This window comes from Hemitrygon akajei, chromosome 25 (assembly GCF_048418815.1).
Source record: "Hemitrygon akajei chromosome 25, sHemAka1.3, whole genome shotgun sequence".
NCBI classification, from domain to species: Eukaryota; Metazoa; Chordata; class Chondrichthyes; order Myliobatiformes; family Dasyatidae; genus Hemitrygon; species Hemitrygon akajei.
In genome coordinates, this window is record NC_133148.1 from 36,871,068 (window position 1) to 36,883,822 (window position 12,755).

A 12,755-nucleotide genomic window follows, 5' to 3' on the forward strand; every position below is an offset into this window, starting at 1 on the left:
ATTCCACCAAGATGTAACACTGAGCGTCATAGGAAGTCATTCCTACCTGTGGCCATCAAACTTTACAACTCCTCCCTTGGAGTGTCAGACACCCTGAGCCAATAGGCTGGTCCTGGCTAATTTCCACTTGGCATAATTAACTTATTATTATTTAATTATTTATGGTTTTATATTGCCATATTTCTACACTATTCTTGGTTGGTGTGACTGTAACGAAACCCAGTTTTCCTCAGGATCAATAAAGTATGTCTGTCTGTCTTACTGTCTAGTACTTTCCGTGTTGTGCACCTTAGACCCATAGTTTCATTTGCCAGTATCCAGGTACACGTTTGAATGACAGTGAACTTGACCTTTTAACTTGACACCTCCCATTCTGGGTGGAAGAAGAAATATGAAGGAGCTTCAGTGTATCGTGTTTACGAAGGGACATCCCTAACGTTAGCTGACAACAGCTAACTGGGGAGAATCCTTACCCGTGTTCTTAACAGTGTTGCTGAACAGAGAAATCTTGGAATCCAAGCTCACAGCTCCTTGAAAGTGGCTACACAGGTCGATAGGGTGGTTGAGAAGGCTTAGGGAATGCTTGCTTTTATTAGTCGAGGCGTTGAGTTCAGAAGTCAAGTTGCAACTTTATAAAACTCTGGCTAGGCCAGATCTGGAGTATTGCGTACAGTTCTGGTTGCCCCACGATAGGAAGGATGTTGAGGGTTTGGAGAGGGTGCAGAAGAGGTTTACCAGGATGCTGCCTGGTTTAGAGGACTATAACGAGAGGCTGGATAAACTTGGGCTGTTTTCTCTGGAGCGTCAGAGGCTGAGGGGAGATCTGGTAGAGGTTTACAAGATTATGAGAGGCATAGATAGAGTGGACAGGGAGTATTTGTTTCCCAGGGATGAAATGTCTAATACCAGAGGGCGTGCATTGAAGGTGAGAGGGGGGTGGGTTCAAGGGGGATGTGAGGGGTAAGTTTTTTACTCAGAGAGAGGTGGATCCCTGGAACGCGCTGCCTGATATGGTGGTAGAGGCAAATACATTAGAGGCTTTTAAGAGATGTTTAGATAGACGCATTGATGTGAGGAAGATGGAGGGATAGGGACATTGTGTAGGTAGGAGGGATTAGTGTTTGGGTGTCTTTCATTTGATTTTTAGCTGGTTCAGTACAACATTGTGGGCCGAATGGCCTGTTCCTATGCTGTACCTATGTTCGATGTTCTCTGGGACTATTGCCAGTAGGTCCCTGATAGCTCTCCTGTCCCAGGTGTCCGTGAGCTGTTGTCCCAAAAAATCTTCACAATGTCACCTCATTTTCCGCCTACCCGCGCTCCGCATCCAACTACCTGAAAGTCAGCCCTGATTGGTGGCCTTGGCTGTCATTCCAGCCCGATTCCCCGCCCACCCCCCGCCCCATCTCTAACAACAAGTCAGTGAGTGTGCAAGGGGAAACAAGGCGCGTGTTCGCACTCTTTAATCCACCTGATGTTTTGTTTTTCTGAGCTTTATTTGCGCCCTGGAGGATTGACAAACTCAGAACGATAACCGATTAAACAAAGGCGTCTGTTGATCCGTTGGCTAATGTGTTGAAGGGCACTATGGGACAGGAACTGACCCGGGACATCAATAAATATTGTCTTCAGTCCCGATATGTGAGCTGTTATTTCCCTTTTCTCTACGCTGGGAGCTTTGAGGCCTCTCTGGAGCTTTGCTTCTATTAGTAAACTGGTACTCGGCAAGAGTATATTAACAAATCCATCGGCAGGCACTGATCTTCCATCAGACGGCCAACTTTCACACCTTCCAAAGTAGACTGGGGCTGACGGGATTGGGGGAGGGATTGTGGGAAAGGTGTGAGTCGAGGTCGCCCCTAAAGGATGGCACACATGCTCTTGTCTCGGAACGGATTGCTTGAGTTGGGGACAGGGGTGACCAGAGGATCCTCTTTGGCGTGCTCCTCACAGTAGGCGAGAAGTTCGGCTGCCGCTTTGGAGACCTGAAAGGGGTGCGGTGGAGAAGGAAAGGAGTCACAATTAGATTCAGCGACGTATAACCAAAAACCATATAACAATTACAGCACGGAAACAGGCCATCTCGGCCCTTCTAGTCCGTGCTGAACGCTTACTCTCACCTCGTCCCACCGACCTGCACTCAGCCCATAACCCTCCATTCCTTTCCTGTCCATATACCTATCCAATTTTTTTTTAATGACAAAATCGAACCTGCCTCTACCACTTCTACTGGAAGTTCGTTCCACACAGCTACCACTCTCTGAGTAAAGAAGTTCCCCCTTGTGTTACCCCTAAACTTTTGCCCCTTAACTCTCAACTCATGTCCTCTTGTTTGAATCTCCCCTACTCTCAATGGAAAAAGCCTATCCACGTCAGCTCTATCTATCCCCCTCATTATTTTAAATACCTCTATCAAGTCCCCCCTCAACCTTCCTCGCTCCAAAGAATAAAGACCTAACTTGTTCAACCTTTCTCTGTAACTTAGGTGCTGAAACCCAGGTAACATTCTAGTAAATCTCCTCTGTACTCTCTATATTTTGTTGACATCTTTCCTATAATTTGGTGAACAGAACTGTACACAATACTCCAAATTTGGCCTCACCAATGCCTTGTACAATTTTAACATTACATCCCAACTCCTATACTCAGTGCTCTGATTTATAAAGGCCAGCATACCAAAAGCTTTCTTCACCACCCTATCCACATGAGATTCCACCTTCAGGGAACTGTGCACCATTATTCCAAGATCACTCTGTTCTACTGTATTCCTCAATGCCCTACCATTTACCCTATATGTTCTATTTTGATTAGTCCTACCAAAATGTAGCACCTCACGCTTCTCAGCATTAAACTCCATCTGCCATCTTTCAGCCCACTCTTCTAACTGGCCTAAATCTCTCTGCAAGCTATGAAAACCTTCCTCATTATCCACAACGAGCACGCGGTATTCCATCAGACTATAAGACGTGGGTGCTTTGTGAGCAAGTCGCAAAAAAAAAACCTTTAGAGTGAACGTGGAGGAGATGTTGTCATTAGCAGGGAAGTCCAGGATCAAGGGCCTCATCTGAGAGTCTCTTTAGGAGTGAGATGAGGAGGAATTTCTTCAGCTGGAGGGTGATGAAAACGTAAAAGCTGTTCCTGCAGCTAGCTGTAGAGGCCAAGTCATTGGGTTATTTAGGACACAGACTGATAGGTCATGGGCTGCAGGTTTTGGGGAGCAGGCTGAGAATAGGGCTGATCAAAATAAGCAGCCATGATTGGATGGTGCAGCAGACTCAATGGGCTGAATGGCCTACCTCTACTCCCGTACCTTTGGCCTTACAGCTTTGCCAACCTCCACAGGACCTGCTGATGAAGAGCGTCCGGGTCTTGAGTTATTCTCAGTCACGGAACCAAGCGCAGAGGGGTACTTGCGGTGGAGGACTGGCGGGGAGGGGGCAGTATGGGTTTGATATAGAGCAAAGCTCTGTCAGCACCGTCTCCTCACGCACTCCCACCTGATCTGACCGCCTGGCCCTCATGCAACATTATGCCTCTGCTCGCATATCCCATCAGAGAGTGCTATTAACGTCCAGTTGCTGTGTACAACCCTCCAGCACTAATGGGTACCACATGGCCCAGGAACCAAGTGGGACAAAGAGAATAATGATCTAATTAAACTATTTATAGTCTGCTGTTGTAAGTTTAAAAGTTAAGCCAGAACAGGTTAGACACAGAGTCAAGCTCCCTGTACACCATCCCAATCAAACATAAAGTTCAAAGCAAACACGAGGAGATCTGCAGATGCAGGAAATTCAAGCAACACACACAAAATGCTGGTGGAACACAGCAGGCCAGGCAGCATCTATAGGGAGCAGCACTGTCGACGTTCCGGGCCGAGACCCTTCATCAGGACTAACAGAAAGAACAACATCTTATATACTGGCTGGGTAGCCTCCAACCTGATGGCATGAACATTGACTTCTCTAACTTCCATTAATGCCCCTCCTCCCCTTCTTACCCCATCCCTGACATATTTAGTTTTTTTTCCCCCCTCCCCTTTTTGTTCTCTCTCTGCCCATCACTCTGCCTGTTCTCCATCTCCCTCTGGTGCTCCCCTCCCCATTTCTTTCTCCCGAGGCCTCCCTTCCCATGATCCTTTCCCTTCTCCAGCTCTGTATCCCTTTTGCCAAACAACTTTCCAGCTCTCAGCTTCACCCCACCCCCTCCGGTCTTCTCCTATCATTTCACATTTCCCCCTCCCCCCACTACTTTCAAATCTCTTACTATCTTTCCTTTTAGTTAGTCCTGACAAAGGGTCTCGGCCCGAAACGTCGACAGTGATTCTCCCTGTAGATGCTGCCTGGCCTGCTGCATCCCACCAGCATTTTGTGTGTGTTGCTTAAAGTTCAAAGTAAACTTTATTATCAAAGTACATATATACAACCCTGAGATTCATTTTCTTGCAGGCATACTCAATAAATCTATTAAAAATATAATCATAACAGAATCAATAAAAGACTGCCCAATTAGGCCATTCAACCAGAGTGCAGATACAAAAGAAATGTTAATAATATATAAATAAACGATAAATATCAAGAATATGGCATGAAGAGTCCTTGAAAGTGAGCCTATTGGCTGTGGGAACACTTCAATGATGAGGCAAGTCAAGTTGAGCGAAGTTATTCCCTCTGGTTCAAGAGCCTGATGGCTGAGGGGTAGTAACTGTTCCTGAACCTGGTGGTGTGGGTCCTGAGGCTCCTGTATCTTCTTCCTGATGGCAGCAGCGAGAAGAGAGCGTGTCCTGGGTGGAGGTCCCCGATGACGGATGGGGCTTTCCTGTGACAACATTTCATGTAGACGTGCTGAATGGTAGGGAGGGCTTTACCCGTGATGGACTGGGCTGTGTCCACTACTTTTTGTAGGATTTTCCTTTCAAGGGCATCGGTGTTTCCATTCCAGGCTGTGATGCAGCCAGCCAATATTCTCTCCACCACACATCTATGGAGGTTTGTCAAAGTTTTAGATGTCATGCCGAATCTTCGCAAACTCCTGAGGGAATGGAGGTGCTGCCAATTACATGCTGGACCCAGGACAGGAGCATAATACATGGGAGCAGAACTGGGCCATTTGGAGAAAGTTTTAAAAGGGGACCTGAAGACGTAACTTTATTGGATAGCTGGTGGTGGGTGTATGTAACGAGCTGCCAGAGGAAGGGTTTGAGGCAGGCACATTAACAGCAGCTAAAGGCCTTCTGCATGGGTGATGGATAGGAAACGTTTAGGGCATGGGCTCCCAACCTGGCCTCCGCAGAGCCCTTGCTCAAAGGTAGGGGTTCCTGATATGGAAAGGGTTGGGAACCCCCCGTGTTGAGTAATGTGGGTAACATGACTTTGGTCAAAATAGAAATGTTGGGACAAAGCATCTGGTTCCAAGGTGTATTTGTAAAACCATAAGACCATAAGATCCAGGAACATCATGAGGCATGTCAACAGAAACCTTGGCAAACGTCTACAGATGTGAGGTGGAAAGTGTGTCCACTGTCTGCGTTACGGCCTGGTATGGGAACACCAATGGCTTTGAGTGGAAAATCTTACAAAAGGTAATGGATTTGGCCCAGTATATCAGAGGTAAAACCCTCCCAGCTAATGAGCATGTTCATGTAGAAAAGTAACATTCATCATCAGAGATCCTCACTACTCAGGCCAGGCTCTCTTCTCACTGCTGCCATCTGGTAGAAGGTACAAGAGCCTCGGGACTCACCCCACCAGGTTCAAGAACAATTAATACCCCTCAACCATCAGGCTCTAGAACAAACGGGGATAGCTACACTCAGTTAAGGTCTCTGTTATATTGCTATTCCATGATCATTATTTTTTGCCATTTATTTATATCTGCATTTACACAGTTTATAGTTTACAGTCACTGTTCTAAAAATTTTCTAAGTATGCCCACAGAAGCAGGATCTCAGGGTTATATATGGTGAGGTGTATGTACTCTGGTAATAAATTTTACCTTGAACTTTGCACTTTGAACCCATTCAGCCCAGCCCATCACATCTGCTCCGCCATTCATCACGGCTGATTGATTTCCCCTCTCAACCCCATCCTCCCGCCTTCTCCTTACTAATCAAGAACCTATCAACTCCTGCTTTAAATGTACCTGAAGACTTAGCCTCCACAGCCGCCTGTGCCAATGAATCCTGCCGATTCACCACCCACTTGGCTACAGAAATTCCTCCTCATCTCCGTTCTTAGGGGATGTCCTTGTACTCTTTGTTCCTAGACTCTCCTACTACAGGAAGCATCTTCTACATATCCACTCTATCTAGAGCAGGGATTCCCAGCCTGGGGTGCAGAGGCCCCTCGGTTAATGGCGTACAAAGGGTTGGGAACCCCCTTGCCTCGGCCTTTAATATTCGGCAGGCTTCAATGAGATTCCCCCCTCATTCTTCTAAACTCTGGAGGTTACAGGCCCAGAGCCATCAAATGATCCTCACAGGTTAACCCTTTCCCTCCTGGGGTCATTCGCCGGAGCACCTTTAAATAAATAGAAAGGCTGTAGGTAGAAGAGAGATAGGAGGTGAAACGATGGAGGCTCCCGACGCGTTCATGTTCGAACCTCCTGGGAAGGCAGTACCCTCACCAGCCATTCCTTGTCTCAGCGAGGGAAACCTCCTTGTCCGAAAACCCTGCGTACACAGTGCTGAGGGAGCAGCAGCAATATTGCAGTCGCTGTGCTTTTGAAATAAATGCAGGAAGCTCTCAGCAGGCTCGGCTGTTCCCGGTTAGAGACACATTCCTGAGCCCTGTGGTCAGTACAGGGGGGGGCGGAGACGTTTGACAGGAGCCGAACGGCTTGGCTGCCGCACTGCCCTCGCAAGATGCAGTGCCCAGCTCACAACGGGGGAGCTGCTGCCTCACAGCGCCCGCGGTGCAGGTTCAATCCTGCCCTCGGGCAGAGCTTGCACCCAGGGATGTTAAGCTTATCTTAAGTAACGATTGTCAGGTCTGGACTGAACTGGGCCGGTGCTGCAGAAAGAGAATTTCCATGGTGTTTATACTCTGTGCTTGCTTTCTTGTGACAATAAAGATGAATTTGAATGCTCTGACTGTGATTTCAGTCTCAGCATGGGGTCGAGAGGGAGAATAAGTCGGCCATGATGGAATGGCAGAACAGACTCAATGGGCTGAATGGCCTAAGTCTGCTTCTATGTCTTATGGGTTCATGGGCTCCCGCCCAAAACCATACAGCTTCTTTCTAAATTCAAAGGCAGGAAGGGCAGCATAGTGGTCAGGGTAGCGCTGTTACAGTATCAGTGACCCAGGTTCGATTCCCGCCGCTGTCTGTCAGGAGTTAGTACGTTCTCACCGTGGCCGGCCACTTTTTGATATCCCAAGGACGCGGCCTGGAAGACTAGTGTCGGATTTTCGTGGCCCTGGAGGCGGTCTGATTCAAGGCCGGTACCCCTAACTGAGGCATCGCGGGAGAACACGGAACACCGGGAGCAGCGGTTCGGCTGCTGGCTGGTGCCCAGAGACCTGTGCTCGCTGGGCGCAGAGCTCGGACAAAGCGACACAACAGACGTCGAACATCATAGACCAATTAGTTGTTCGTCATGTCTCCCCTCTCGCTGTGAAACGCGGACGCCTCGTTTCTCCCTTATTAGGGAAAGAGAGAGAGCCTGTGGTGTGTTGAATACCAGGTGAACGAGTAGTCTTTGAGGTGCTGCGTCTTTATTGATGCTTGAGTGCTTGGCGGAGAGAGGTGCCAATGCTTTTTCTGCTGGTGGGGAAGGGGGGGTTCGTTGCCTGTGCGTGGGAGGGGGCTTTGGGGTTCTAATGTTTAACTGTCATTCATTCTTTGGGGATGTTCATGAAGAAAAAGAATTTCAGGATGTATATTGTATACATTTCCCTGACATTAAATGCACCTGTTGAACCTATCGACCACGTGGGGTTCCTCCGAGTGTTCCAGATTCTTCCCATAACCCAAAGACGTATGGGTTAGTAGGTTAAATGGTCACATGGGTGTGAGTGGCTTAAGGTGGTGCTGGTGAATCTCTGCGGTTTCTGGCTGGTGCCCAATGAAACGAAGATAGCAACAAAATACTTAGTCAGGCACCCTCTTTTCTGGCGAACGGTCATCGCAAACGGCAGCCTGTAACTTCCCTTTGGACTTGGAGGCAATTCGAAGTGGCTGAACCGAGGTGAGGCGAGGTTGCCAAGAGAGAGGAAGGCCTGATGTTCAATCAATTTAAGCGCTGGGCCAAGCCGGGAAGGTCGGGTGCAAGGCGAATTGAAGGGGTGGGGTCCAATGATTGGGTGACGATCTTAGGCGCCAGGCCAGATTGTAAAGGTCAGGGTGTCTGGGCCTGAGGTGAGAGACAGGCCGGTTCATCTCACTGCTGTGCTCTATGCTGAACTAAGGGCCTGGAGACAGACTTTCTCAAAATGATATTTTCTTGCGTTTATTGTTTGCTTTGTTTTTTTTCCCTCTCTGGGCCTTCGATGGTCTTCTTTTTAATGGGTTCTTTTGGATGTCGTTATTTCGTGGCTGCCTGTTAGGAGACAAACCTCAAGGTTGTATCATGTATGCGTACTTCGACAATAAATGTACTTTGAACTTTGAACTTTGAAATGGCTGGCACGGGTTCGTCAGGCCAGGAGGGCCTGTCACCAGGCTGTATCTCTAAAATAATTTTAAAAATAAATAAGATTAGTAGGTTGGTTGTCCACTATAAGTGGTAGAACCTTGGGGGGGGGGGAGGGTTAGATGGAAATGGGGGTAGGAAAGAAATGGGGGTGGAGTAGGATTGGTGTATATGGGTGGCTGAAGGACCTCTTTCTGTGCTCTTTGACCCTGAGACTCTACGTACCCATTGGTGGTTAGTTTTTTTTAAATTTATTTATTGCAGTAAAGCAAAGCCTTTTGAGCCACGCCGCCCAGCAAACCCCGATTTAATCTTAGCCTAGTCATGGGGCAATTTACAATGACAAGTGAACCTACCGACCAGTAGATCTTTGGACTGTGGAAGGAAACCAGAGCACCCGGAGGAAACCCACGCGGTCACAGGGAGAACGTACAAACTCCTCACAGGCAGCGGCGGGAATTGAACCCGGGTTGTCTGCACAGTAAAGTGTGCGGTCCAGCATGCTACCGCACCAGGGAGACGTTCTGTAATGATTGACCTAAAGCTCGGACGGAAACACACGCGAGGCCAGACGGAGGGTGGCAGGGATGAGGAGCTCACTGAATGCTGGGATGGCGGAAACCACATCGGTCAGGACCCATGAGGGAATACTGGATGAACACTGCAGTTCGCAGGGCTGTGGGGAGCAGAGTGGGAAGAATGGGACTGGTGTGATTGCCCGACTGGGAGTCAGCAGCTACTCAATAGGCCGAATGGTCTCCTTCCCAGCTTTGCTGATTCTATGAAGCTGCACTTCAATTTGGTTCTTTAAGGTTGTTACAGGCAGGGTTGGTAGCAGGGATAAGCTCCCCCTATATATTAAATGCTCCCAATGACATGTGTCTCAAATAGCCTCTGACTACCTAGTCCAGCTCCTGGCCTTCCCGTGTGGCTGGGTAACTAAGCCTGGTGGAACTGTTTCTCCTGACAGGAGAAGGGGCTAAGGTGGGGTACTGGCGTCTTAAAACCAGTCGCTTTGGGCAGATGGGGCTCGTCAGCCCTGGTTGGCAGCTCATCTGGGAGAAGGAACTCTCTGACCTCGCCCCTCCGCTGCCTTGTGGTTATACCCACTCACGGGGAAGCCTTTGGTGGGGGGGGAGGTAAATCCCGAGGGAAAAATCCGGAGCTGGAGTCCCTAAGGCAGTCCTACGTTGAGTTCAACGCTGACTGGCAACTCCTGCGACGCTACTGGTACCAAACTGTATCGGTCTCCGCCGTTCCCTTGGGTTCATCAGCTGTGTGGAGAGGGGGAGCTTGCCCCGTGGGCAACGGCTTGCTCTCTGTATCGTACTGCCCTGGCTTGTATCGAGACAGCTAGAACACAACATCCAGGATCAACCCTGGCTGATGGAAGCCTCGCTGGTACTTTGGTTTGTTCTGATGGTTGAGAGCTACGCAAGGAAGTCGCCGGGAGTGAGTGGGAGGTTGGAGATAGAGGTCAACGACTTCAAAGCTTGGAGTGGCTAGGTGCGAATGCAGGGGACATGTTTGGCCCTGGGAGAGGTCTCCAGGAAGGAGGAATTACAGATGGGATGCCTATAGAAGTGTACAGCACAGGAATAAGCCCTTCGGCCCACAACGTTGTGCTGGCCCAGCTAAAAAGTAAATTTCAAAAAACCCAAAAACTAATCCCTCTCCCTACACGATGTCCATTTGCCTGACATCTACGTGCCTATCCAAAAATAGAGGACTACGTGGTGGGGAAATTCTAGGTAGTTTCTAGAGTAGGCACAACATTGAGGGCCAAAGGGCCTGTAATGTGCTGTAGATTTCTATGTTTCTATGTCTCTTAAAAGCCTCTAATGTATTTGCCTCTACCACCATCCCAGGCAGTGCAACCCAGGCATCCACTACTCTCTGAGTAAAAAACTTACCCCTCATATCCCCTTTGAACCTACCCCTTCTCTCACCTATGTACGCCCTCTGGTGCTAGACATTTCAACCCTGGGAAACAGATACTCCCTGTCCACTCTATCTATGCCCCTCATAATCTTGTAAACCTCTTGTAAACCCCTCAGCTTCTGATGCGCCAGCAAAAACAACCCAAGTTTATCCGGCCTCTCGTGACAGAACAAGCCCTCTGAACCAGGCAGCATCCTGGTAAACCTCTTCTGCCCCCTCTCCAAAGCCTCAACGTCCCTCCTATAGTGGGGAGACCAGAACTGTACGCAGTACTCCAGATGTGGCCTCACCAGAATGCTTGATGGTCAGGGAAGCAGCCTGATTCCCAGCTGAATCTGTCGATGACTCAATGTGAGGAGTGTTTGGTGGCTCTGGGACTCTACTCACCGGAATTCAGGAGAATGAGGGGGAGGGATCTCATTGAAACCTGTCAGGTGTTGAAAGGACTCAACAGAGTGGATGTGGAGGGGACGTTTCCAAAATTGGGAGAGTCTAGGACCAGAGGACATAACATCAGAATAGAGGGGCGTCCATTTAGAATGGAGGTGAGGAGGAATTTCTTTAGCCAGAGATGGGGCAAAGCTGTGGAATTCGTTGTCACAGGAGGCTGTGGAGGCCAAGTCATTGGGTATATTTAAGGTAAAGGTTGATAGATTATTGAAAGTCAGGGCATGAAGAGATACGGAGTGAAGGCAGGAGACTGAGACTGATCAGTCATGATCTAATGGCAGAGCAGACTTGATGGGCCAAATGCCTAATTCTGCTCCTATGTGTCTTACAAGAGGAAAGAAGTTCTGAATGTGGGTGGGGGGGGGGGAGAAGTGGGTGCAGGTGCAGGATATGGGCCACAAGGTTGCTGAAGTTAACAACTGGTGGAATGATCACAAAATTAGGAGATAGACCTGTCTGTGGTTACAGAGATAGGGAGAGTCTTAAATGGAGGACAACACTGGTGCCAGTTGAAACCTTCCCTACCGCCCTTAATGTGCTAGGCAGGGCCCGGGGCCGCAGACCGGTGCTGGGGTCCCGTGGACGTTCACGTCTCCCGCGCGACGCGGCCTCACCTGCATCCGGTCAATGTGGACCTCCAGCTTCAGCTGCTCCACCGCCAGCCGGGCTTCGGCGATCTTGGCCGTTTGGTTGGGCATCACGATTCACTCGGCACCTGCTAGGAACACAGTGAGGAGAGACAGGTCACGTTGGAGAGAGGCAGTGGGGGGCCAGGGGAGAGACACGTAGAGGAGAGGTCAGGAGAAGGGCCTGAATTTAGCTAGCACCTTCCAGGACATCAGGAGGAACTGGTAATGGGGGGGATAAAGTTCATGTTATCAATAGGGGCAGCAGGGTGCCATTCAGCCCTTCGATCCTGCTATACCCCTCGTTAAGATCAGAGTTGGGAAGGCTGAATAGTCCCCTTCTGTCTTGATTTACTCTGGCCCCGGTTACGAGGGAGATTGGTTTTCTCTTAGTTTGGTGATGAGTGAGAGGAGCTTCCTTGACCCCTGTATGAGAGGGAGGGAGGCTTCCTTGGTAGCAGAGAGAGCCTTCCTCAAAGCCTTGGTGTTGAGGGTATCTCCTCCTTTATCAGTTCATGTGGCATCTTCATGGGACAGTCAGAGAGGCCTCCTTATGGCCCCTGTGGGGAGAGATAGGGAGGCTTCTCCATGGCCTCTGGTGGAGAGGAGCTTACTTGGCCCCTGTATGAGAATGAAGGAGACTTCCTTGTGACCTAGGTGGCAGAGAGGCTTCCTTACAGCCTTGGTATTGGGGGAGGGATGTCCTCCTTAAAGAGTGCTTAAGGCAGTAGTGTATGACAATCAGGGAGGCCTCTGGTGAGAGGAACCGAGGTTTCCTCAAGGCCTTGGGAGGAGAGGAGCTTACCTCTGGCCCCAGAGGCCAGGAAATGGAAGACTCCTCATGGCCTCTTCCCATGGTGAGAGACAGGCCTGTCCTCGCTTCGGTAAAGAGAAGAAAAGCTGGAATCTGTAGGGAATGAAGTACTAACAGGCCTGAGTGCAAGGCCAGGGAGTAAAATGCTCTGAAAGGATTCTGTCTTTGGTTCTCCTTACCCCAGAAGTCTGTGGAGACTTGAGTTATTGGACATGGTCTTTATTGGTCTTTGGCCTACGGGGAAGGGCAGGCAGGAGAGGGGGTGAACTCTAACATCAGAACAGGTAAGGAG

General features: G+C 49.3%; 2 protein-coding genes across 3 annotated transcripts in view; both read right to left on the bottom strand.

The window, feature by feature from the left end:
- Positions 1–12,755, bottom strand: part of LOC140716524 (interferon regulatory factor 2-binding protein 1-like) — a 377,150-nt gene that overhangs the window by 78,882 nt on the left and 285,513 nt on the right. The gene's annotated exons all lie outside the window — the stretch shown is intronic.
- LOC140716217 (guanine nucleotide-binding protein G(I)/G(S)/G(O) subunit gamma-8-like) overlaps positions 1,450–12,755 on the bottom strand; it is a 44,108-nt gene continuing 32,802 nt past the window's right edge. The window contains exons 2-3 of one of the 2 annotated variants that reach the window (XM_073028836.1): positions 11,638–11,738; positions 1,450–1,985 (exon numbers count right to left, since the gene is read on the bottom strand). In XM_073028836.1, the coding sequence (XP_072884937.1) occupies positions 1,860–1,985; positions 11,638–11,721 (210 nt within the window). In that variant the 5' untranslated portion in view covers positions 11,722–11,738 and the 3' untranslated portion in view covers positions 1,450–1,859. Of the gene's footprint in view, positions 1,986–11,637; positions 11,742–12,755 lie in introns of both variants that reach the window. The other variant, XM_073028837.1, reaches the window with a different exon arrangement.